Genomic DNA, 26,880 nt, shown 5'->3' with positions numbered 1-26,880 from the left:
TATTCTTTATCAACTGAATCCCCCAGCTTTGGGAAGTTAGCCCTTTTGAAGCACCAAGTATATACATTACTGGTTGGACTGTGCTCTATTTTCCCATATTGAATGTAATCAGGTCATGATAATTGGTCCCTAGGCAACCTACCAATTTCCATTTCTGTCACTAATGTTTCTCCATCATAAAGAGGTGCAACAGAGATACTCCATCCTGATGAAATACCTTTTGTGTTAGACAATTATATATATTTTTAAAGAAACAAACAAACAAACAGAACAAGAAACAGAGTCTGATATTTTACTACTGGCTACATAAGTCCTCCAGCATGCTTCCCAAACTGAAGTCCCCTGTAACAGTTTTTCTTTCTACATTGTCTGTAATGCATTAAAAAAAATAACATCTTTCTGCAAGAAGTTGTGCTTAATAAGTAAATGTTGCTTGGCCCTATTAGCCTTTTAACAATAATGCAACAATACACAGCTTATAAACATTTTCCATCGGTAGATCTCAAAGTATTTTTTCAAATGCTAAGTGTTGAACTTGGCATGCATTTTCAAACTCAAATTCTCTTTTCCTCCTTTTCCCATTTGTCTTTTCATCAACTTCCTTCTGTAATATTGTTGCCAGCATTATTTTCTCCTTCCGCCACAGCTGTCTTTCCTTTCCTCTAAATTTCATTCCCTATTACTTAACTCCTTCTTATTATTGCTCTCCTTTTTTCCCCATCTTGATGTCTCTCCCATGGCCTAGAGTTTAGTTAGCACCTAGGCAGCTGCCTAAGGGATTTGACAACAGGGATGAAAACTGACTTTAAAAAATCAAATGTAATTCAGTTCAAAGTGATTGCACTGACCCATGTTATAGCTGAACGTTTTACATTAAAAGTGATGTTCAGAAACATTTAAACGAGGCACAGTTTTTAAAATAGTGAATAGTGGGAGTTATGGGGTTAAAAAAAAAAAAAAAAAAGAGTAGTCATGGGTCAAAAATACTATTTTCCAAAAGTGTTCGTGCCCTTCAAATTGTCATTCTGTTCAGCTCTTGTAGATGCTAATGGGATAAAAACACTATACATCAATGCCAGTGTGTGAAAACCCTGTTAAATAATTATTCTAAAGTCTTTCTTTAACTAGATGGGCCAACTGGGCTTTCCTGTTTGATATTACAATAGCCTGGTGATAACTGATCACAAACTAATGCTAGTAAAGCAAGAGAGATTTAGGCATAATATCTTCATGTAAGAGAAGGATTGGGCATATTAAGATAACATGGATATAATGCAGCTAGGTGGTTAGCCAGAGTGAAACAGTTGCTTGCATCCCAAAAGTTTTTTCATCTCTGGATAATTAAACTTTTGTTGCAGTATTGAAGTTCTCTTGCATGGCTGAACCGGCAATTGCTTTGGCTAAGAGAGGAAATGCTTGAGGGAGCTGAAGAATGGTACTCCATCCTCAGGTACCAGACTGATTAAAACCCAATATAGAAATTAGGTGGGGATTTAAAGTAGGGAATGAGATAAGCCATTAAGCAGGGAAACAAATAGTCAAGTGCGAAGGACAAGTGGGTGGTGGTTAATGCTAGTTTTACTCTTTCTGATGTTAAAAGCTTTGCCTGCAGAATTACTTTGATAGTGGGAAACTTAAGCACTATGGCTAAAATTTGCAAAACCAAGTGACTATATTTAGGTGCCTTCTTTCAGCCATTAAAGTCTGAAAATTTTGACCTAACAGCTTCATGGGGACCATGTAGGAACACTTGTTCCCACAGTCACCTTGTGGCTGACAGGGACCTCTATCATGACACCCGCTCCTTGCTCACACATTACAGAATGGCATCAGGGAGTTTTCAAGCCTTCAAGGGTTTGGGGTTGTTTTTTTTTGCCTTTCCTCTCTGGCTGTCAGTAGTGACACTGAGACATTCCAGTAGTATCACAAATATGCAATGTGCCACATTTCTTCCCTATCCCATGCTTCTAGTCCGTAAAGCCACAAACCAAACAAGCACACAGCAGTGTGTGGGATGGAGCAGGGTGCAAAAAAATAAAAAAATCAGCTTTAAGAGAGTCACAGATTTTCCACTCAAATAGTGCTACATAATACAGCTGAAATTGTGATGGAATAGTCTTCTCTGTGCTTGAATTTCACATATCAGTTTGCAGCCTCCAAAGCTGAGGTATTCAGTAAGTTTACTATTGTTAAAATAATATTACTTGGAACCCCTCCCATATTGTTTTCAGTCATTTCAGTTTCAATGAACTCCTCACTCAGAGGCTAGGATTAAAAGTGGTACAGGTATCATTGCAGTAACTACTGCTAGGAGGAGCTGCAATGGCATTAGGATGGAGAACATCTTCAACTTGCATAGGCAAAACTGATATAATCCACTTGTCTTTGTTTGCCTAACTAGAAACACAGAAACAATGTCATTCTATGTTGGATGTTTTAATAATTCCTCTGTAATATAAACAAACCTACCGAAATTTGAGTGCATACGAATCAGCCATTGTACAAAAAAGGAAACCACAAATCACATTCTGCAGTCTCTTCTCCAAAATGCTGCACACTAGATATTAAAAACAGGCTAGTACTTTTTTTCACTGTTTACTTAAAATTACACACATGTATTCTAGTACACTTAGATGTTTTCAAAATAAATCTAAACTCTTTAGGACAAAAGGTAAACTAACAAGTTTGTAGACCACTCCCATCTTGCCTCCAACTTCTTTTTTTCTAGAACATCCAAACATAGAAGTAGAGTTAACATTGTTTTCAGCTCAAAGAAATAAATGGAAGTCCATTTTAAGATACTTAACCAAAGTAACTTTACAAATGTTTATTTAAAAAAGGCACAATGTTAATAGTTTGAGGTTTTAATGACTAATTCTTAAGAGGTTTGAGAAATCTAAAGAAGGATTCATAATCCTAATTAACTGAAAGCTTGTTTAAAGAACCCCAAAACAGCTATTGGCATGTTTCAGTGTGCTTGACACTTGACAATGATACATATGTAATACATTTGTTGGTGAAGGTAAGCAAGGCATTTCATTAGTTTAATGATTACAGTCAAAGAATTTCACCTACAATATAGTAACTTTTCCACCAATAACACACTTGCATGTTTTAACATTTTCATCCAGGAAAAAAAATAAGAGTAATGGGGCAAACTGGTTTACTGATTTTCATAATTAAAAAAAAAATCAATTTAAAGCTCTTTGTCATCAACTTCCTAAAATAAAAATGTCCATGTTCCCTTTAAAATGAGTTCTCATTAGATGCATTAATATTTGAATGAACAGAGATTTGCAGGTTTTGGCAGGAAAAAAAAGTCTGAGCTAGTCCAAATTATAACCTTATGCAAAAAGCTTCATTTGTTTCCTGTATGAATTACTGTAATTCTCCAGATTCTCACCTATGCATTTACCAGATGCACTTTTAAGTAAAATTGTCACAAAGTGTTTTGTAAAATTGCACAAAAACTGAAGTTATATTACAAAAAAAATCTCCTTGGTACAGCTGGTCAAACTATTCACTGTAACCAGTATTAGTTACAAATTTAAGCCCCAATCCTTCAATTGACAGCATGTAAGCAGGCTGCTATGCTTGAATGGGGCACCACTAATTTTACTGGGGCTCCATACAAGTGCAGCAGCCCCTGTATGCTATTAGCTGCAGGACTGAGGCTCTTTTCTGCTGTCAGTCCCTCATGAACCTAATAGAGGTCCTCAAATGTGTTTGTTATTCACAAGCATTTGCTGAATCGTGTGGAGAGTAATTTTTAGGAACTCACTTTAGAGTAGGGTGACCAGATGTCCCGTTTTATAAAGGGACAGTCACGTTTTTTGGGACTTTTTCTTATATAGGCGCCTATTATCCCCCACCCCCGTCTCATTTTTTCACAGTTGCTATCTGGTCACCCTAGTTTAGAGCTCTTGATTATCCATGTTGCAGAGTTACCACATAAGTTAGTCGTATTGTTTCTGCTTTCTGACTGGATGACAAAGCTTTCAAAACTGAAACTATATATAATGACCTTCTGTTAAAACTTTCAGGTGAGCAGTCATGGAAATATCTGTCAGTCCCAAATTGTATACAAATTAATTCCTGGCAGCTGTTTGAATTCTCACGAACACCAAAAAGACACACCCAGCCAAATGAAAAGCAGCCAATGCAGAATTCTGATCTGTAAGTCAGGCTTTTCCTTTTTTGATCAACTCTATTTTAGTTAATCGCTATGAAAAGCAACTTTGAGACTCTGGGGGATGCAGGGAAGCACATTGGGGCTTTCTGGATCTGTACCAGACAGACGTAGTGAAGAAAAATAAAAGAAACACTTTTTTTCCTTAGAGGATAGATATAAGTACCTCCTTCCTGCTAAGCTGACCCATGCAGCTACACAGGCAACACCATTGTCAAATACACACACACACACTCACACTCATTTGGTCAAATATTTCAGATGACATGGCTACTTTTTTTAAGCTATGTAACATTTGTATTCAGGTGCCCACAAAATGTAACATTTACTAGAATATTTTTTTTTTTAAACTTCACTTGCAAGTGAACTGTACGGGTGTCTTCACTAGTATGATTACCCGATTTAGGGTAAGTATATGCAGCACACAGCAGTTAGCCTCTCAATTCAGGTCAACAGAGTTGGGCTCCTGGGACTTGCGCTACCGCACTAAAAATAGCTGGGTAGACGTCGCAGCGTGGGTGGGAGCTCCGGCTTTGGAGCCCACCCACCTCTCTAAGCTTCAGAGCCCGAGCACTAGCCTGAGCTGCAACTTCAAAGCACTGCCTCCACTGCTATTTTTAAGAGCACTAGCATGAGCCTTGCTAGCCCCAGTCTGTCAGCCCACAGTGGGAGGCTTCCTGATGTGGGTTGTGTAGATGTACCCATACAATGCTACAGTGTTCGAGCTGTGTCAAAGTAATGATACATTAACAGATCTACTGATTTTTTTTTGAAGGGGTAAGGAAAAGGAGCTAGCCAGAATAGTAGTCAGTTCAGATATACACCAGCGACAGTTCTTGCCACAAGAGCAGAGTTGAGAATTAAAAGGCACAAGTTGTTTCAGACCATCACTATTTTAAGGCCAATTGTCAGTGGGCAACACTGCGCTTCACAGGGCTAACCACATTAAAAATGCTCAGGTATTTGAAAACATCCCTCCCATCCTTTCCAAGGATATTTCAACAGGACTACATTTTTTTTTCATGCAATTTTGAAACTCAAGCCCCTGCTGTTTACATTGTGTTTTTTTCAGGCAGATATGCAGGTTTTCTATCCATTTTTGCTCATCTTTTCTTCACCTTGAGTCTCCCTGGATTATTTCTGCAGAAGTGTTCGTTGAACTGAAAAAAAGAAAAAGAAACAAATATACAAACAAAATAATCAAATCAAGCTTAGTAAAACACTCTATCAATACATCAGAATCCAATTTGTAAAACAGTGTTTCTATTAAAAGTGTGAACACTCTAATCTTAGTAAATAAATGGGCATTTGATATTGTGGAGTGGGGCTGAAGCCCGATCTGTTTGTAAGCAGAATTCTGCTTGCAAAAAACAGGGTGGCTGCATGTTTTTGCACCCATGAGTAACGCGAAGAAATAAATTTTAATGACATATATGGCTACCTAATTTACATTTGCAGTCAAGTATTCAGAAATACAACTTCTAAGAACTGCCCCTACAATTCACTGTGGATGCAAAAAAGTAAAAAGGGGGATTCTTTTGCAGACACAAATTGTGTCTACAAGAGTGATTTTGGGTCATGGCCTTATCTATGCAAAATGCAGTTATAGTATATATAATATGCAGTTATAGTAAACTCAGACTGGAATGTAACATGCTTGCATACACATCTAGGAGAAAATGGTCAGATTTCAATGCATACAAAAATTTTTGGTTTTGTGGGGTTTTATTAAACCCTTAAAAAAAATCACTAATTTTATAACAATTGTGACAAATCACAACCAAGTCCAGGAATCCTAAACTAAGTTTAAACTTTCAACCTACTCTGTCTATAAACTCATATATGAAGCTGAATTTTGCAGAGCTCTTGCAGTATTATATTTATCTAGATTACAATGGTAACCTAATCCAGGACTTTATAAAGGTATATTTCACTACGGGCAAAGAGATAGATTTTAGTTTAACACTGTATCCTAACGAATATCTAGACATTTTAAATCTGCTCTTCTCTTCAGCTAATATAACCAGATTAATTTTAAAAGAACTACAATTAATATCTGTATTTAAACTATTTGTCTGAATCTCTCAGGTTTGAGGCGGATATTCAAAACTAACTGTGCTCTTGACTTCAGGAAGCAGTTGGAGAGAAAGGTACTTGCTTTATAGTTTTATAAAATAATTGATAATGTATTACAGAAAAGTTTACACAAGAGATCTTGAACCAGCTAACAAGTCGATGGGGACAAACTGACTGCATTGGAGTAATAAGGCAAGTAACTCTTTGCCCAGATTTAAAAGGTAGAAAAGGCCTAGTTCTGCTCTGACGCTAGTTTTAAACTAAGCACGCAGGAGGACATACAGTTACTCATAACCTACACTCTTGTGAGAGGCTCAACTTTATTTTTTTAAACATACTGTACATGCAGAATCCTCTCCAAAATTTCAGTGCCTTGCTGAGTACTCCCATTCGTCCCTTCATTAGTCAGTCAGAAGGGGTGAAACTGACACAAGCCAAGTTTGTTTTCTGGCTGTCACCTATACCACTTCAACAATTCCTATATCCAAATATATCTAGGGCTTCCTGAAGCCAGGTTTCCTACTCTGACAATACATCAATTTCCCTAGCCAATCATTTTAAACAGCCACGTCCGCATTGCACTACAGAGTTGGAGCTAATTGAAAAAAACTCCTAGCAGTCATGATCAGACCAAAAAAAAAAAAAAAAAAAAAAAAAGTTTGCTCTTTTATGCTTTTCTTCTTTTATAAAAGATACTTTGTGGTGCACAACAGTATACTAGTTAGTTTAATTTTCCCTGCCTCCAGCTTGCTTTTATGTAACTGCATCTTTGTTCAAATACCGTGAACCTTTTATTAATGCCAACTCTGAGAGAGCTTTATTGGTCTAGTGTCACACAGCACAGCTACGGCTCCAGTCAGACTCCCAACACATCCCACTAAACACACCAGACAGTTACCATTCCATATCATTTTTCAAATAATTGATTTAAAGTAGCAGCTTCGTGCTCTTTTGGTTCACAATTATGATACTCATTTACATTCCCACTACTTCCTTACACATTTTAATATTTCACTATAAAGAAAAAAATGCAAAAAAAAAACCCACCAAAAAAAAAGGTTAGTAATTTGCTTTAGTTCTACATTTTTACCATCTAATATAAATGAAACTCAATTTGAGACTTGTTTCAGTCCAAAATTAGTTTCTCTAGCAGTTATAAACACTTGGCTACAAGAATGTATAGTGCAAGTGAAAAGTCTCTCTAAGAGATTAATTTCTGTGATGCAAGTCCACAGAGATTCCTGCCAAAAATTCTTCTCTTCCCTCCAGATCCTTTTCTTACCAGGTGGCTCTGCATGTGCTCCTTGCTGACTTTCCATATTAACATTCTCTTGATCTCCTGAGATACAAACACAAACACTGTAAGACATCAGGCATTTGTATTACTTGCATTTCCCTAAGACCGGTAACGGCAGATACAAGAGCAAACATGAGAGAGGATGGGAATGCTCTGTAGCAAAGCAACTTAAAAAGGTAAGGCCTGTGAAACCACTGATGGATGGGTATAGCCTCCTTACACTGACTAGGTGGCAAAGTGATCATCCTCTGCAAAGGCTTCTCTAGACGGTGGCCACTGAAAGCATAGGGTGTGTAATTCAGAGATTCTGCAATAGCCTAGACCAGGGATCGGCAACCTTTGGCATGCAGCCCATCAGGGAAATCCGCTGGCGGTCCGGGAGAGTTTGTTTACCTGCAGCATCCACTGGTTCAGCCGACCTCAGCTCCCACTGGCCGCAGTTCACCGTTCCAGGCTAATGGGGGTTGTGGGAACCAGTGCAGGCCAAGGGATGTGCTGGCCGCCCCTCCTCGCAGCCCCCATTGGCCTGGAATGGTGAACTGCAGCCAGTGGGAGCTGAGGTCGGCTGAACCTGTGGATGCTGCAGGTAAACAAACTCTCCCGGACCGTCAGCGGATTTCCCTGATGGGCTGCATGTCAAAGGTTGCCGATCCCTGACCTAGACAACTAAAAGAAAGAAGAATGTTACCAAGAGCAAATGAAGCATAAATTGCATCCAGTAACCATGTTATTGCCCTTGCAAGTTATTTGGGGGAAGTTTTATGCTGTGTGACATTTCACGTAGTGTCCTGGCCTTCATATCTTTGGTTTAGGAAGACAGTGAGGGAGGAGAAGGGATAGAAACTAATGGTGGGAAGATGAACATCTCAAAAAGGAATAAAAACTCTCCTGTGCTGTTGTTAGAAGCCTAATGTGTGGGAAACAGCTGTGTACTTAGTCTTCATAATTCACAAACTGTGGGTTAGCCTGGGCCCACTAGTGACATTACAGAGCCAAGATAGTGACTCTATTGTTAAAGTTGCAAGGCAGTTTCCACTATAAACATTCCACTTCCCACTCCTTATTTCCTCTATTTTTTTATTTCCCCCTCAAAAGTGTTGCTTAAACTCTCCCATACTCGCTCTTTCGCAAGCAGAGAATTTTTGAAGCATTTGAGAATCCTCAGCCCAGCTTTTTCTGAGCTATGGGATTTGGAGGGAGGAGGGGAAGGTACCCTCCTATATCTTTAATTTTTATTTATTTATTTATTTTTTTGCCAAAGCAGCTCTCAAACAGCTTAGTTTTAAGTCTCACTTAAAATACATTATTCTTTCATGATGAGTGCTAATGCACTGGACCACTAAGACTGTGGCCTATGTTTTATAATCATTACTAAATTCCATATAAACTTTCTAATTAAGAGCTACAACAGATGACAAAGGGAAAAAAAAAACTAGTTAAAATCTTACCGCTTGCTTTGAAACAGAGTTTCTTCTTCTGGTAAGCAATGAAGCTAGATACTGCTCCAACAACTGCTACAACCACAGCACTTATAATTCCAGGTATCACTCCTTGAGAGGCTATAAACAAAAAAAGATATACAAACTCGTAATGTTTCCAAACAGCACTAACATTTGAAGTAATCTTTGACATTGATTCTGCCTTCTTTTCATGGATTTTGAAGAGTCAAGCATAGATTTAGAATAGTTAATTTTTCAAGTAGTACATATTATTAAGCAGCACGAGCACATTCCATTATGTGATTGGCATGGTATGAAGTACATTCATACAAAAATGAGTGGGCACTATGAAGTCTGGATCTAAACCTTGTGAAATGCTGTGTGCAAGGTTCACATTTTATACTCTAATAACTCACAATTTTTGACCCATCAGAAGTGAAGTATTTAAAAAAAGGTGGCAGGAACAAAGCCGCTTGAAATAAAAATGCTAGATTTTGTATAATATTTTGAAGCTGAAAAGCATCGACAGTGCTTATTGGCACTATTACAATTCTAAACCTGCAGGCAATAAAAGGAATGCCTAATGTTAGATATTTTAACTTTTTAAAGATGATGTACAGATATAATAGATATATGAAAATCCATGCATTTACCTGCCGCATCTCCTCCACTCTTGGGATTGGTATCATCTTCTCCTGAAAGAACAAATAATTTCATTGCTAGAAGAATCTTTTTAGAGAACAGCCTTATCACAATGAGAATCCGCGCTTTATGTCAATGCATCGCTATCTCCAGATGCTACATTAACAAAGTCAATACAATGGAAACAGACTTCAAGTTTAAATAATAAAGAAATTACACAAACTATGTTAAAAGAATACTCGGGTTGCAAAGTCAAGCACTCAAAAGTAGGAAATGCCAGACCTAGGGTTGCCTGTGCAAACTTAATTCAGCCCTATTGGGTGTATTTATTGTGATACACTCTTTAATTACGTGATCACAGACCATTTTTTTCTACAGGACCCTGTTCCAAATGCTTAGGATAGATGGTTCCCAAGCAATGAGTAGCTAATTCAATATTTTATCTTATTCTCATGGTTCAATATAAAGGCCCCAGGCCTAATTTACTGCACACGGCTAAAACTCTGCTTTAAATACAAAATTATTAGATTTCCTCATGGGGTTTTCTATGGTGATTATCACCAAATTATCTAAGTGTTTCACAAACATTAATTTAGTTTCACAACAGCTGTGTGTGGTAAGGTAGCATTAGCATCTTCATTGTACAGATGGGAAACTGGGGCTCAGAGATTAAGGATACTAATTTTGAGTGCCAGAGTATTTAACATTATATAGCACTTTCTGTGCTCAAAGCTCCACAGCTCCCACTGCTTCAGTTGCGGCTGTTAAGTGCTCAGCACCTCTCCAAATCAGGTCCTGGGGTCCCAAGCTGGGAATCAAGAAAGTGAATACAATTAGTGGCCACCTTTGAAAAGTGCGGTTTAACTCTGTGGCAGATGCAGCAATAGAATCCAGTTCTCCTTTGCAGCATTCAACTGCCTTACCCATCAGAGACTTTTCTTTCCGTTCCTGCAGTCCCCTGCCTCATTCACTACACACCTTCCAACTTCTGCAACAAGTGAGGTAAGGGTGCTATAAGTAACAGCCTTACTCATTAGGAACTCTGATTCATTCTACCAGAGTGCCACCCACCCTCTGCACTGAATGATGCAGGGATACTATGTGATCGTGCAATTGAAGTCTATCAAAGTGCATAGGTAACCTTAGTTCTGGTATTTCTTAACTTTTGAATGGTTGACTTTGCAACCTTTATATTCTTTTAACATGGTTGTGTGTATGATTTCCTAGGCATTTGAAAAGCAAGCTGATATGTAAATTCCATCAGGTGGCACCACAGAGGCTTGAACCTTTAAATCCACCACACAGACCTCTGCCATTTGAGCTAATGGAGTATTGGTAGCAGTAGTAAGTTGCCATCCTCTCTCTGGACGAATCATCAGATGATGAGGAGACACTCTTTGCTAGTGCATTTCACAGATATCTTCTGACAGCTGGGAATGCTGACACTGAGGAATCTCAGGTGCTGAAGGTGTGCGCTCTAGTGGGCACAGACCCTTCTGCCCCACCCTCTCTAACATGTCCCAGTCCTGTCTCTTCCCCACACCTGACTTCTCCTCTACCCCTCAAGTTCCTAGTCTCCATAGCTTGTTGTCCCAATCTATTCTTTCCCACCCCCACTCCAGCTCTTGTCCCCTCTGTTCAAGTCAGGTGGCTTCATCATCCTTGCTGCCTGGTGCCAGCACAGAGAGGATAAGAGAGAGTCTCCCTGTTCTCCAGTTTAATACCTGGCACTACAGCAGCATGCAGCAATTGGGAGCAGTAATCACAGGGAAAGTCCTGCTCACCCACTGAAGATCTCGACTGGGCACGTTCTGTGCAGATGGGATTCTCAAGAAAATTTAACTGAGCGTTTGCAAACAGATTTTTCAAAGACTTATAAAACTTGGCCAAATACCAGTGGGCTTTTTCCCCATGGGAACAGCAAGATGCACATTCCTGGCACCAGGGATATTCCTATGCCAAATTTCAAGTCTCTGTCCCAAAGCAAGGCACTAGAACTTCTCAACAGAATGGCTGGGGGATTTTTTTCTCAAAAGCAACCAAGTCCTATTTTCAGAAGGGACTTAGGCTTTTAGTAACCTAAATCTCACTGAAAGTCAATAGGACGTAAGCTCCTAAGTCACTAGACATGGTGCTGAGGTGCATTTGGAAATTTTACCCATTGTGAATGCTGAAACAGTACCACTTTCACATCACTGTAGTTTTAAACCTATTGTTTAGGATTCCTGAATCAATTCCACTCCCTCGGATCATCAATTTTTCTGAATGAACAAAGTACATAATGGTTAAATTGGAAGATATCAATTTCCATGCCTTAAAGAAACCAGGACAAAATCTAGCATTCCTAACTCATTTTAATCAGCTTGTGACACAAAAGTCTTAGGCAAAAACGAGATAGCAACGGGTTTCACTGTGAAGTGTTGGACGTTATCTTACCCCTTTTTTCTGGCGGAAGATTACCATCAACTAAGTCTTCATCCTTAAAGTTTCCTGTAAGAGTAAATACAATGGTTATCCTTCCTTTGTATGTGTTTATACCTGATATTGACTCTTCCTTTAAACTATCATGACATGTTCATCCTTGATCTCTTAACCCCTTTTTAGCTTCTATAAGCCGATAGGAAACTTGAGCCACCTGAAAAATAACTATTGGAATACATGTGTCATACATTTATCCAGGGCATGCTGAAAACTATGTTTTACTTCATACATGACAAAATCCAAGGTTTAAGGCAAACTCTCAAGAACAAACAGTGCAACGCCACAACTACTCTCCTCCACTGGTTTGCCTCTCACCCACAAAGGTCTATTAAAAATTCAGATATATTATCAGAGTTTCAAAATCCAAACAACTTTAGGAGTTTATTTGTGATTTCCATAGAGCAGATTCCATATTAACACAAAATAGAGCAGACTCCAGGTTAACACAAAGTAGTTTCAAAATGTGCATATGAGATACTAAAAACAACCTTTCTACCAATTAGCAAGTTTGGTCAGAACAGCACTAAGACCTTGCAGTTCCCATTGACTTGAATGAAATCTGTGGGAGCTCATCCTGTCAAGGTCGGGAGAGGATAAATCAGATCACTTATTTAGGTGCCTTGCTTTAGGCACTCAAATGCAAATATTGACCTATGCTCACCCTTTTTCTTTTTAAAAAATGAAAACAAAGGAAACTGACTTTCTGCCATTTATTACCTTGCATGATTTGTTTGCAAAAATCAAGCATCGAGCACTTTCTCTTAGTTCTCAACTGTTCTTTCATCATGTCTAAGTTCATCAAGTTCATTATTTGCATAATCAGAAGTAAATGCCTTGATGTACCAAATCATTTAAAGATGAATGGTTCGTTTAAAAAGTCAATAGAATGATCTGAGTATGATGGCTGACAAACGCTATTTAAAACATTTACAAAATTCTTACCACCAGTATTGTCCTTGCTTCCAGGCTGAGGTTTTGGGCGGTCATCTACTGACAAATATTATTAGGGGGAAAAAGAATTAAAATTGCAAATGAGTAAAGTGCAGAAACAAGCTGAATAATCTATACTCACCTTTCCCATGTTTCTCTGTCTTCCTCTCCTCACCCCTACAAAGTCCCTCCATAACTTATGTTTACTAATATTATGGCAGCTGATTTAATCCACTGAGTTCAAGATTGTAAATAAGAATCTCTTGAGAACCCTTCTATTTCTAACTATCCCACCTCATTTCGATTTGCTTGTCTGAAGTTTAGGGCCTGCTTCTGCTCCCATTGAAGTCAATAGCAAAACTCCCATTGAACAGAATGGGAAGCAGGCCTGGGCACTAAAGTGGAATTTTTAAAACTAGGTAGCTAGCATCAAGTATGCATCAACTTTAAGACTATGAAACTGAATTTATTTCAGTCTGGCAGCTTTATAGACCTCAGTCTCAAAAAAAAGTATCAATCCACCTGAAGAAGAAAATCGGTTCATTTTGCGTTCACTCTAGTTATGACCATTTAAAATTAGCAAGATCCCAAGACAACTTCATCTCATTTTATTTATATATACACACACAGCAATAAATGCATATGGAAACGTGTACTTTGCATACAACTTACACACACAGTTGAGTCTACAAACATGCAGTTAACTAACAAAGGCCACAAGTTCATCTGTTCTGACTGGCAATTCTATAAAAATGAAGACTTTTTTTTTTTCCATTTAGAAGAAACAGTAAAAGAAAAAAGGAAACAAATAAATATGGTGATTTACTTTGCCACTCCAATGCCTTAAAATGTCATGAAATTTGAACAGTAAGGTTGAGCATTTTGATGTAGCAATAAAAGAGTTAACGTCACAAGTGTATCCAATGCCCTAGAAAACCATGATGTATAACCTGAGCAACTTTTCACATAAAGAGCCTGCATCCTAACCAGGCAATAAACTTTACAGATTTCCAAACTTGCATGTAATTGGCCAAAATCCTTCTAACAGAGGCATTATGGCCTTGTATAACGCCATGCTTCTTCTATGACTAAATAAACTAAAAGAACAAACATTGTTACAGTTCTGGAATTCTGTGCCCTTTGTTAGTTCCCACAGACAAGCCTCCCCCTTCTCAACAATTGCCAGTAATGCTGAAACACAGCAATGCTAGTGTGATACCAGCTTTTATGGGTGTTGTTCAGCAATCCAAAAAGTTAACAGACACTACCTGCCAAACTATGTTCCACTTCACCAGTGAGAGTGTGGCAAGGATACTGCAGTTTGCTAATGTGACTTAGCTGAAATACATTAAAGACTTTGCAAAGAGATTATCCCAGAGGAAAGGGAAAGGCTTTCCTTCTGACAACAGACTCCCATCTCCTGGCATAAAGAGCATCTTTTTTTCCCCTTCTTTCTAGGGAGTGATTAGAAAGGTAATATTTTCAAATTACAACCACTTCTAGGAATGGTATATTAGTCAATTAGTTCTATCTAGTGAAAATAAGGTGATGAAACATCCCCAAAGTCAACTAATCAAAAGCCATTTGGAAAAACAAAAAACCCAAAGCCATTAATGCACTCAAACGTGGCCTCTAACTCAACAGCAGAAACTCATGGATCCTCAATACCAAATTCTACTACATCAATTTCTGTGCGTCGCACTGACCTCAATTTAATTAAATCCCTCTTGATATTCACTTCTTCCAGTAGTCCTATAAGCTCTAACTCACCTCATCATGCCATCATCACCCCTATTTTAAAAAGCCATGAAATTGTTCCTTGGATATCTTTTAGACCTGATCTTGCAACGAGCTCTGCTCAGGCAACCCCCAGGACCCACTGCAGACCACTCTAATTATGAAAGCTTCAGTGAACAAAATACGCAGGTTAACATTCCATGGTTCTACTTACTAGGATTCCCTACTTACCTCTGAGGATCCCCCTTCCATTTAGCAAAATGGGATGAGCAGGGTGGTCACAGCCACAAGGTTTGCCCGCAACCCATGTACTAGGCTCTAACAACTCAGAATAATAATACCCAGCTCTTATATAGCATTTTTCATGAGTAGACCTCAAAGTGCTTTACAAAGGAGCAAGCTCTCAGATTCCTCATCTGTAGAATGGGGATAATGACACAGATGTCCTTTGCATGGCACTTTTAAGGTCTACTGATGACAAGTGATATACAAGACATACGTATTTATTATGCATTGTTATAGTCTAATTCATGGGTTGCAAGTCCTAGGGCTGTGACCATCCTGCTCATCCCATTTTGCTAGCTAGTACAAAACCCCAATGAGGCTGCACGTGCATTTGTTTTTAAGAGACTGCTTTTAATTGAGTTTTTTTTAATTCACTGACAAATCTAAATGCACATTCTGAAGGCTCTAATTATTGTTTTCCTGATTACGGACTAGATCATGACTAACATCTAGTCTTGAGCAAAGGACAGCGTGCTGTTGCACTGCCCCCCAAAGAAGCAAAGGAGGGAGATTGTGACTCAGTCTCAGTATCACTCCTGGTTTCCTCCTCGACTCCAGGGAGGCAGTAACTGCACTATATTTGTTGCAGCATATATCCCCAGCACAGCTATGCCAACAAGCACATTGCAAGGGTGAAGCCTATATTCTGCCCCTCTCACCCACCTGTGTAAGGGGAAGAAGTAGTAGCTCTGGGTAGCCTGCTTTCCCTACTATCTGCAATGCATGTAGCCAGCAAAAGGGTGTTAAGGTGTCCTTATGCTCTCATTCCACCATGTTAGTTAAGCAACAATTTAACCCTTAGATATAGTAAAATATAATTTCAATGTGGCGGTTCAGCAGATGTCAGAGACAAATGTGTTCCTGCAGACTGAGGTATGTATGACATCACCAAAAGATCTGTCAGCCAATAACTCAGTTTTGCCATGACACTGCCTAAAGCCTACAAGAGTCATTATTACAGTAACTCCTCGCTTAACACGTAATCATGTTCCTGAAAAATGCTACTTTTAAGCAAAACGATGTTAAGCTAAACCAACTTCCCCACAAGAATTAATGTAAATGGGGGGGTTAGGTTTCAGGAAAAAAAAATTCATATATATATTTACACACACACACACACACACACACACACACACACACACACAGTGTAAGTTTTAAACAAACAATTTAATACTGCACACAGCAATGATGATTGTGACACTTGGTTGAGGTGGTGGAGTCAGAGGGTGGAAGAGGTCGAGATATTTCCCAGGGAATGCCTTACTGCTAAATGATGCCTGGTTAGGATGCAGGCTCTTTATGTGAAAAGTTGCTCAGGTTATACATCATGGTTTTCTAGGATATTGGATACACTTGTGAAGTTAAATCTTTAATTATCACTACATCAAAATGATCAACCTTACTGTTCAAATTTCATGACATTTTAGGGCATTGGAGTGGCAAAGTAAGTCACCATACTTATTCGTTTCCTTTTTTTTTTTTATGGTTTCTTGTAAATGAAAAAAATGATGCTAAATGATGAACTAGCACACGGCTGAGCCCTCAAGGGTTAACATGTTGTTAATGTAGCCTCACACTCTACAAGGCAGCACAAATAGAGGGAGGAGACACAATAGCAATGCCTGCAAACGTTTCCTGCGGAAACTGAACATGATGATGAACCCATGCTATCCCAATGGAGCGCACCACTCTCTCCACTTTCCAAAGTGATAGGGGGTGCATGTGTGTGTGTGTGCGTGTGTGAGAGAGACAGAGACCCGCATTGCCCCTTTAACTATGTTGACCCCACTCTAAGGACACTGCCTTTTTAAGCAGACCAGCAAGTTGAGACAGCAGTTCCCTCTGTCCTGAGCCCTGTAGTGTCCCCAGGGCCGGCACTACCATTTAGGTGACCTAGGCAATGGCCTAGGGAGCCAGAATTTTTGGGGGGCGCTATTTTGCCAGGGGGGCGGCATGCGGCCCCGGTGGACCTACTGCAGTCATGCTGGCGGACGGTTCGCTGCTCGAAAGGCTCCGGTGGAGCTGCCGCAGTCATTTTGGCGGACGATGCGCTGGTCCAAAGGCTCCGGCGGACCTACCGCAGTAATGCCTGTGGCAGGTCCACCGGAGCCTTTAGACCAGCAGACCGCCCGCCGGCATCACTGCGGCAGCTCCACCGGAGCCTTTCCAGCAGCAGACCGTCCGCCGGCATGACTGCGGTAGGTCCACCGGACCCGCGGGGGGCGGTGAAATGGCCATCCGCCTAGAGCGTCAGAAACCCTGGCACCGCTCCTGGGTGTCCCCCGCCCCTGCTTTGTGGAGATGGGGTACAGGAGCAGGGGGAGGGGGACTCCCTGACATTAGGCCCCTTCTTTCCCCCCCCACTCCCTGCACAGCAAGCAGGAGGCTCCTGGGAGCAGTTCCAAGACAGAGGGCCGGAGCAGCACATGGAAGTGGGGGAGGGACACCTGAACTGCCGGGCAATTGATAGTCTGCTGGGAACTTAAGGAAGCTGATAGGGGGGTTTCCAGTCCATCCTGGTTCCAAGCCCCCACCAGCTGCCTCCAACGGGCTGCTCTTCCTGAAAGCAGTGGACAAAGCAGGCAGCTGCCAAATGTCATAAGGGAGCACAGGGCAACTTTAAACGGGCATGTTTTTTAGTAGATCAGTGACGTAACAATCAAACAGTGTTAACCGGGATGACATTAAATGAGGCGTTACTGTATTATTAAAGACAGCTTGGTTCTATTATTTGATCCTCCGCTTGTCCCCAAAGAGGCTTGAGATGTGCACTTAAATTATCCCAACGTGTCTATTTTTTTTTATTGCAGATATACAGCAATGTGTAACCATGATTCTTTGTCAGTAACTACACATCTAAAAATCACAATAAAGCATTTACTGTAAGATGCATTATGTGCCAACTTAATCACTACTCACCCAGCTCCGGCTTTTTGGTAGCTGAATCAGGCTTCTTTGTAGGCCCTGGTATGTCAAGGTCATAGAAGTTAATACAAACTGAAACTTTGGTGATGAATACATTGCACAAAGGTACTTAGAGAACAAGTTTAAATAGACTTCCTTTTAAAATAAGTGAAAGTATTAGACCAATAATTTTTCAAGTCTTCTATAGCTGTATGATTTGCACTTAAACATGTAAGTATTGCCACCAGACAGGTTGCTCTAATTCTATGTGGTCCAGGTTCTGGTACACTCTTAGTCATACTAACTGGCACCATATACCTTAAATTGTGCCAGAGAAGTTAATACAGCTACTCATGGAGAAAGGTGTTATGCATGTTCAGTATGGATGTCAGAATCTGGCCCTAAGTGTTTAAATTATGTTTTAACATTAATGCTAAACACTATATAAAGAAAAATCTCACAAGAAGGGATTTTTGCAAGAACATATTACTTACCCAAGTCTAATGCATCTTCTAAGTTAAAGTCATCTTCACCTATCAACACACACATACACACAAAAAAGCCAGAAATTAGCAGCAGAATGAGGAGAGACTTTTCTCACTCTGAAATACGCCATTCTGATCCTGGTCAATGTTGCCCCACATGTAGCTAGAATACAGGGAGTTTCTCAGTACCACGGGCAGGAAGCAAAAGCACTTCCCCCCAAAATACTCCTTTAGAAGAGAAGGGATATGGGATTATTATAAGGGCCATATCTGCAGACAATCTCTGTAAGGTCAGGCAGTCTTCCATGGAGTAAATGCACTCTTCCCTGTGAGGGGCAAACACCCCATCACTGGCAGAAAAGGGTTTCAAATCAGCCTAGGGAGGCTGTGCCAGAGGCAGCCAATAAGAGAAGGGCTGAAGGGAGCAGCCCATCAGGGCCAAGCAGGCCCATATCTACAGTGAGCTGCAGGGCAAAGGAGGGCAGTTCTCTGCTGGGAGCCCAGGGAGGAAGGGCTGTGTCTCTGGAGGGCTGAGAGAACTGCCAGCATCCTGGACAGAGCAGTGCTGTGACCAGGAACTAGGGGAGTGGGAGACAACTCTGGTGTTTGTAACTCTCAGGTTCTACTGTAATAGTGTAGTCATGGTAGCACAGACAGCAGCAAGGAGTGGCATAGGCTAGCTGCCCTGGATCCTGGGAGTATATACTTGGCGCAGCTAGTCTGTGCCACCACTCCCTGCTGCCCATGCTATCACAGTTAGGCTACTATTTTTAGCATGCTAGTTTGATGAGAGCTAGCACAAGTATGTCTATGCAAGCTGGAAATCACACCCCCAGCTCCTAGTGCAGACGCAGCCTTAGAACAGAAGACGTGAAACAGACAAAAACAGGCAATCTGAAAGGGTGGAAGAAAAAAGCTCTTAACTGTAGTTGCTCTCTGGAGATAGTCATCATAATGAATGCACTGGGTTTGTGGCTGGGCTCTTGCACAACAAGGCAGGTACTCCAAGTCTCCACAGGGGTGAGCGGCAGAGAGAGGAGAGGATCTCCTCACTAGCCACTTTCCTTTACTCCACTCCTGAAAAATGCTGTGGGACCTTTTAAACACCCAACTCCTGGAAAAACTACTTCAGAGGAGTGGACATGCCCATGAGACATATTGCCAGAATGATTCAGCGGGAACTGACACCACCTTAGAAAGGAATGCAAGATACATCCATATCATCTTAGGAATTCAGCATAAAAGTGGATCACAAAGGCCGAAGCTTATCCATTTTGCAAAGAAAATCTTTCGTTCAGGGCCTGCAGATAAACTGGTCTGTTTACAATGGGCATGCAGAAAGGCAAAATAGCCAGAAAATGGGACCTAACCTAGACAGGCAAAAACTTAAAAAACTTTATGTGAAGCACAAAAAGCATCACATGAGGAATAGTTAAATTAAATCTAGGCTTCGGTGGACTAAAAGGTATATTTGGAGGGGAGATACCAATTGCGGAGAAGAGGACTATTCACTGGTAGCTCCCTGCCTCCACCATCACCTGACATTTAACACAAGGGAACTGTTCGTTTGAACATCTCAGCTCACTGTCTCTGCGGTGGTTTGTCCAAGAAGGGGAGAAGCAGTCGAAGAGAGCCAAGATCCAAAAAAGTACTGTAATGCTAAGGTTTTATCATTTTCACTTGTAAACATCACCCACAAATAAGACTGAAGCCTCTTTTTGACTGCTGGGCATGTATGATATGCTCTGGGTAACCACTTAAAGCAGGAAGCCTCGCCGGACTGAAGTTATTGAGAGGTCTTCAGATATAGTCCTGTTTAGGGCCAGATCTAGGTCAGGATCCCCAGATGTTAAACTTTTTTCAAAATGAAAATCTGGCCCCAGTGGTGAATGCACTGCAATAATCCAATTCTGAGCTGAGAGGTATGAATGACTGGGATGAGGTTCAGATACTAGGGAGAAGATTGCAAGCTTCTTTCCCAGCACAAATGGAGGGAAAAAAAGGTTATTTTATAATTGTCCATGGACAGCATTTCACGCAATTTCCTCTGAAGCACTAGTATTGGAAACCATAAAGGATCAAGAATGCATCAGTTGTGTCTGTCTATGAGAGGCATAGTGCAGCATTAGAGCACTTTTTGAAACTGCTGTGTTACCACCTCTCCATACACACAATATACAAATCCATGAGTTTCAAGTGTTCTCAAGCATATGAGCAGAGAGCTAGGGAGAAAAAACCTTGCACCTCTAACAGAGCAGAAGCTACCAGCCTTGATGCCCTGACTGACACAGGCTATGCCAATTGCTGGAGACAGCTGGGAAAATGAATTTAAAAATATGACATCTGAAGCACTAGGTAGGCAAAAGCTATTTCTGAGCAAATATAAAGCTTTGAAGGGCTGATGAACTGAAGGCCACTAAAGAGGGCCAGACACTGAAATGGAACTCTGTTGCTGTGACTCATGGAAGCTTCTTCACTGAACAGGGTGGGAAAGGAAATGACAACCAGAGCTACATTCCACTGCAGAAGCTGGCATGAGACAACTGATTTAGAGCAGCTCCTGCTTTGGTCATGAGCAGGAGTACAGGATGAGACTGAGGATTTATTATGATGCATCTCCACAGAGGGTAAAACAGCTTGTCCCAAGCAGGTTGCACAATTCCCTATAATCATATTTAATACCACTCCTATTCTCCTGTAGGAGTTTTTAAATTTAAATTGAATTTAGTAATTTTGTATTAAGCTACCATGGGTTCACCTGCTATCGCTACAGTTTCGAGCTCAATGGCGTGAAAATTACCTCTGGTGTCTCTCTCAAATCTGGAGACTCCAGGAACACAAAGTCCAAGGAGAGTGACCACAAACACAACCACAAATACAAAGTCTTATCTGTACTACAAGTTTTATTAAAGCAATAAAGTTACAATGACCCATACATATATAAATCCTACAAAAATCCATGCAATGACTAAGGCTGCAGTCATCCTCACATCCTCAAAAGATATCCTAGGGTCCCCAATGGACCTCTCAACAGATTATTGTCAATAGAGGGATAGTTCCTGCTGGGGTTTCTGGTGGGGGTCTTTCCCACTTTTACCCAATCAGGGAACCTCTTTTATTTTGTTGTTCTGATCATACCTAATACATTATGCAGATGCATGAGGGTTTTCCTTATACCCTATGAATATTGGAGTGCCCAATTTTTCATAGCTGTTTCTTACTTTTCACTTATTCTTATTAGCATCTAAGCACAACATGTATGCTGCGATCACGACAGGACATTCCACGATCTAACAATCCAGTGTCTCATGATCTTGAAAAATACCCTGCAGTGTATTGCAATCTAGTTTTTTGTAACATTGGGCATATCTTTTATAGTGATCTTGTGACCTTCCTGGCATAAGGTTATTCCCAGATCACCCACTAATATCAAGCATTCTTAAGCCTGGCCTAGGATGACTAAGCTAAAAATGTACAGGTTTCAGCTTATAGGCCTTGTATTCCAGCTATGCTTTATTTATATACTTAACACACACTCATCACTCTAAATTATTGTGAGTCTTACACTTCTATTATCCTACAATTTAAATTATTTTGCATACATTGACAAACTATGAAATAGCATATGAATTAACCATAATGCCAAATAACACAATGATAAATGGATGATAAAATAAACTAATTGGCTAAGGTATATACCCCACTAATAATTCCATTTTTCCCCTTACTTCAGTGGACCTATAAGAAGGATGGGAATATCTGCTACCCAGCCATGAGAGACTAGTGCCATGGTAGGTAGGTCTGCACATATGCAATTAGTAAAAGCAACACTTCAAATAAAAATAAAATTGTGCAAAATACTTTAAAGTTTAAACCTAGGAACTGCTGTTCTGAGCTCACTGGCATTTGTTTCCAAATCAGTTATCTGCCTCCTGTCAGCATATAGTGATCCAAGAATAAAAACATCCACTGCATATCCCACATTCTGACAGTCTTTTTTTTTCCAAAATAGTGAATGTCACAAACATCTAGAACCGAAAAAGAAAAACAAATTTACCAACAAGCAGCGCAGGACAAAGTGAAAACTTTTTTATTCCTCTTAAATCTCTGTTCCCTTTATATCTCTGCAAAAACTTCTTTTTTTAAGTTTTAAGCAGAGAAACTTGAATGTGATGATGACTCTGCGGGAGGAGCAGAACTTGCAGCTGTATTAGTCATCTCATTCTAGGCAGGGCTGTGGGCAAAAACTGTGACAAGATGTTTACAGACATTGACAAGCAGCAGCTTATAATTAGCTCTGCAGCAGCATACCATGAAATCTTCTGAACTGAAATCCTGTACTGTAGTTTTTAGTCTGCAACTCTCTTACAAGACTTCACCTATCAAAACTTTGCTCATATATCAAATCTTTAAGTTTATTTTCTACTGATTATTTGCACTGTGGTAGCACTTAGGAGCTCCAGTCATGAACCAGGACCCTACTGTGCTAGGTACGATACAAAAAGAAGACTGACCCTACCTCAAAGAGCTTAAATTCTAAGTATGACACAATGATACAGACAGAATATGAAGTGAAGATTTTCTAAATACAAAAAAAGCAGCTATTTGCTGCATATTCAGTCCTGTTGGATTTAGCATGTTTACAGTCAGAAAACATTGGTGACCATGACAGTTAATATTCCTCTAGAATCAGTAAAAAAGAGAAACCTACATTTCTTTCATATTGCTCAAGATGTATTTGACTTACCAAGGTTATTTGTTCACATACAAAAGTCTCCCAACAGGCCTTTATGCAAAAAGAATGGTTTCTAGACACCTCTTCCAAGGTAGCAATGACATTTTTTAAAATGATGGGGTACCTAAACAAGGAGCAAATAAGCAGTTGTCCATTATCACTTTTCAGCTACTGATGCTGAAGTCCAAAACAGACCATTCCTTCCATTGAACAGAAGTGAAAATGTACACAGGATCCTTTGACAGATGTGAACATCCATTCAAGAGACCACCTTTCTCCAACACATACCTTCGTTTCATGTTTCCACATGTGTCTGTGGTGCATGCTGGAACTCAGGGGATGCATCACAAATTATGTCGATCTACGTTAATATCCATTCAAGACTGCATAGAGAAATTAGGAATTATGGCACATTTTGTAACAAAAGAAATCTATTCACTGAGGGCTTGCATCACAAACAAAACAAGCTCTGGTGCTGATAATGTGGATGGCTTGACAGAAGCATTTAGTTTAGGAATAAAGAGTTAGAGTGCTTTGAATCACCAGATAAACGCCTGAGACTACACAAGAGTAGGGTAAACAGGAGGTTACAGAATCTGTCACAAGGAGCTCAGTATTTAATAAGGCTAATGACAGCTGTTATCCAGAAACCAAAATCAGTCCTGCCACATAGCAACAATAAATCTGGGAGCCTCTGAAGCCATTCAGTTGGGCTGGGTAGATTAAGGCCCAAGATCCAGTGTCCAATCTTCAAATCACTACCCAAATGCCAGAACTAATTCTGTACCATAGTTTAGTTCCACAAGGTTGGGGTCAGTAAGGACATAGATTCAGAAATGAGGTGACTATTTTTCCCTAGGGACCTCAGTATGGTCTCAGAGCACACAGTCAGCTAGCATAGGGTTAAAATGTTTGCCATCTTTGTTTCTGGGAAAGTTATTCTCCCCAGAGGTGAGCTTACCACACTTGATTCTATTCTACATAAATTCTTATACTCAGAGAAGGCGTGGGGTTGACACTACTGTATAATGTATCATTGCCATGGCATCTAAGCACCTGACACAATCAGGACATTCTCAACGGCAAAACATCTCACTTGCTTACTGAAATGGACAACTTTTAATAAAGACTTTCAAAGCTTAAGGAATATATATTTCACAATGGCCTCTACCCAGTTTCCTTTTGTGTGAACACAAAACTGCAGACACAAAGTGCACTTTGCAGACGCAAACATGAGTGTGTACACTTTACATAGCAGGGTGGATAAAAATCAATGATTATTTTTTTAGTAAATTGGATTTTTTTGATAAAATGCTTTTTGAGGAATAACTTATCTAAAGATAGTTTTAAATGAGATACCTTTGAGCTATAATGTATCTTATCATGGAATTCTATAGTATGAGACAATATATTCATGTAATGTTTAAGAAGAGTTTTGTAAATGAGTTCCAATAGTTCATGGATTAGAAACCCAATCTTATGTGGTTCCACAGGCTTCCGTATAGATTATTTAGGTTAATCTTTCTATCTACCCAACGGGACTCAGTGCTCAGTCTAGAACAGGGATTGGCAACGTCTGGCACACGGCTCACCAGGGTAAGCCCCCTCGTGGGCTGGGTCAGTTTGTTTACTTGCCGCGTCTACAGGTTCGGCTGATCGCAGCTCCCACTGGCCATGGTTCACCACTCCAGGCCAATGGGGGCTGTGGGAAGCAGCAGTCAGCACATCCCTCGTCCCGTGTTGCTTCCCAGGCCAGTGGGAGCCGTAATCGGCCAAACCTGTGGATGCGGCAAGTAAACAAACTGGCTCGGCCCGCCAGGGAGCTTACCTTGGCAGGCCGTGCACCAAACGTTGCCAATCCCTGGTCTAGAAGATACCATCAGAGATGCTTAGTTTTGCAGTTCTCAAACTGTGGATTTATGTCTCTAGAGGTAACATGCTTGTAAACAGCAAAAATGTTTTAAATAAATAAATGAATATACAAAGGTGAGAAACAACAGACCTCAACTCTATTGTCCCTCTGCAATTTGTGTACACAGAGTCAATCACTTACCTCTCTCTAAGAATGCAAAGTTTCAAAAGTTCAATTAATAGAAGGAGTGTTAGGGGTGGAATAGAGCTGGACAAGGAGAAGAAGTCTGGAGATAAATGTGAGAAGCAAGGGACATACACTTGTTTTGTTATAATATTATATGCTTGCGGTTGAAGAAAAAAACAGAATATTTAACGTTGTTGTTTTAGTTAAATAAAACAATTTAAATGTCTGTCTGGTGATGTTCTCCTCCTAATACAGCATGGTAAGAAAATCCTCCAAATATTATTGATTAACCTGTTGAACTGGAGATACTTCACCTCCTAGTGACTTCATAAATATCTGCTTCAGTTACCTTTGGTAAATGAAATAACCAAACAATCATTCATGTTCTGATATAGCTGTAAAACTAATCTGAAAAGTTTTCAAAATAAAACACTGTTTAAAAATGTATAGTGTGTACCTTCTAAAAATAAAACCTACATCTATCTCTGAGCTGTGAAGAATACGTATTAAGGTTATAACAAGCAATAAGACCGCACTTTTATGTAGAAAATTATGATTAAATCGAGTCTTCCAGATTTAAATCACAATTTAAATCAAATCCACCCTGTTACATAGTGTAAAATCAAGAGAGCATATACAACTATTACATCCCACAATGGGTACATTCCAACACTGTCTAATGTAAGACTATTTAAAGAGCATATGTAGGTATTTGCATCTGCGAAAAGCAAGAACACTGGAAGTTCACTCCTCCCAGAGAAGCACTACCCAGCTCTTAGTATCCCCTAGTTATAAAGTTAGGTCACAACCACAATGCAGTCAGACTAAGGCTATGTCTTCATTGAAGAGTTTTGTTGCCAAAAGTTATGCTGTTTTAATTAAAGCACTGTTGCATGCCCACACTGTGCTCCTGGTGCTGGTGGAATGCATCGACACTAGCAGGTCTTGCATCAACACAGAGAACAGTGTATTGTGAGTAGCTATCCCACTGTGCAACTGGCCTCAGGATGTTTTGGGAAGGGTTTGCAGTGCCTCATGGGGCAAGTACAGCATCACATGATGCAGGTTTCTCAATCCCATTGTTCCATAAGCATCCTACTAGATTGCCAGTCACTTTTCAAATGAAGTGTGTAGGGAGAGAGAAGGGAGAGTGTGTGACACGGAGCATGTGTGTCACAGATACCAATTTTCACATGGTAAATAAGCACCCCGACTTTCACAATAAGCCAAAAATCAAGCTAATCCCATTCCAAAACAAGGCCAAATCAAGCCAATCGCTAAGAACCCCAACACTCTCTGTGGCTAGATCCCCCGGCATGTAGTCTGGGACTGTGGTGGACCCACTGTGCACCCCTGACTCTCCCCACCCCCACTGGTCCCTGCTTGCTCCCCCCACTCCCTTGCCCCAGCTTGCCAGGAGCCGATCAAAGAAGCAACAAGCTACAAACCACACAAGCAACAAAACTACAAGCCAAAAACTAGCCAACAAGCAATTCACAAGCCAATTAAGCCAAAAACAAGCCCAATTTCTGCATTTTTTCCACAGGTTTGGCATGTCTGGTGTGTGTGTGTGTGTGGAGACAGAGTGTGTACTGGGGGAGAGTGAGTGTGCTGGCATGCTGTCTCGTAAATTCAGACAGCA

At 40.3% G+C, this 26,880-nt stretch overlaps 1 protein-coding gene across 4 annotated transcripts in view; it reads right to left on the bottom strand.

Moving 5' to 3' along the window:
• Positions 1–2,420: 2,420 nt before the first annotated feature.
• The window catches only part of LOC115655966 (CD99 antigen-like), a 36,867-nt gene continuing 12,407 nt past the window's right edge, over positions 2,421–26,880 (bottom strand). The window contains exons 2-9 of one of the 4 annotated variants that reach the window (XM_030572098.1): positions 18,480–18,513; positions 17,996–18,045; positions 13,067–13,114; positions 12,080–12,133; positions 9,655–9,696; positions 9,011–9,121; positions 7,548–7,604; positions 2,421–5,349 (exon numbers count right to left, since the gene is read on the bottom strand). In XM_030572098.1, the coding sequence (XP_030427958.1) occupies positions 5,324–5,349; positions 7,548–7,604; positions 9,011–9,121; positions 9,655–9,696; positions 12,080–12,133; positions 13,067–13,114; positions 17,996–18,045; positions 18,480–18,513 (422 nt within the window). In that variant the 3' untranslated portion in view covers positions 2,421–5,323. Of the gene's footprint in view, positions 5,350–7,547; positions 7,605–9,010; positions 9,122–9,654; positions 9,697–12,079; positions 12,134–13,066; positions 13,115–17,995; positions 18,046–18,474; positions 18,514–26,880 lie in introns of all 4 variants that reach the window. The other 3 variants (XM_030572113.1, XM_030572091.1, XM_030572103.1) reach the window with 3 other exon arrangements.

Source organism: Gopherus evgoodei, chromosome 1 (assembly GCF_007399415.2).
Source record: "Gopherus evgoodei ecotype Sinaloan lineage chromosome 1, rGopEvg1_v1.p, whole genome shotgun sequence".
In the NCBI taxonomy this organism is placed as follows: domain Eukaryota; kingdom Metazoa; phylum Chordata; order Testudines; family Testudinidae; genus Gopherus; species Gopherus evgoodei.
Note: the sequence above shows the minus strand (reverse complement) of the source record. Positions and strands in the feature narration are given on the sequence as shown.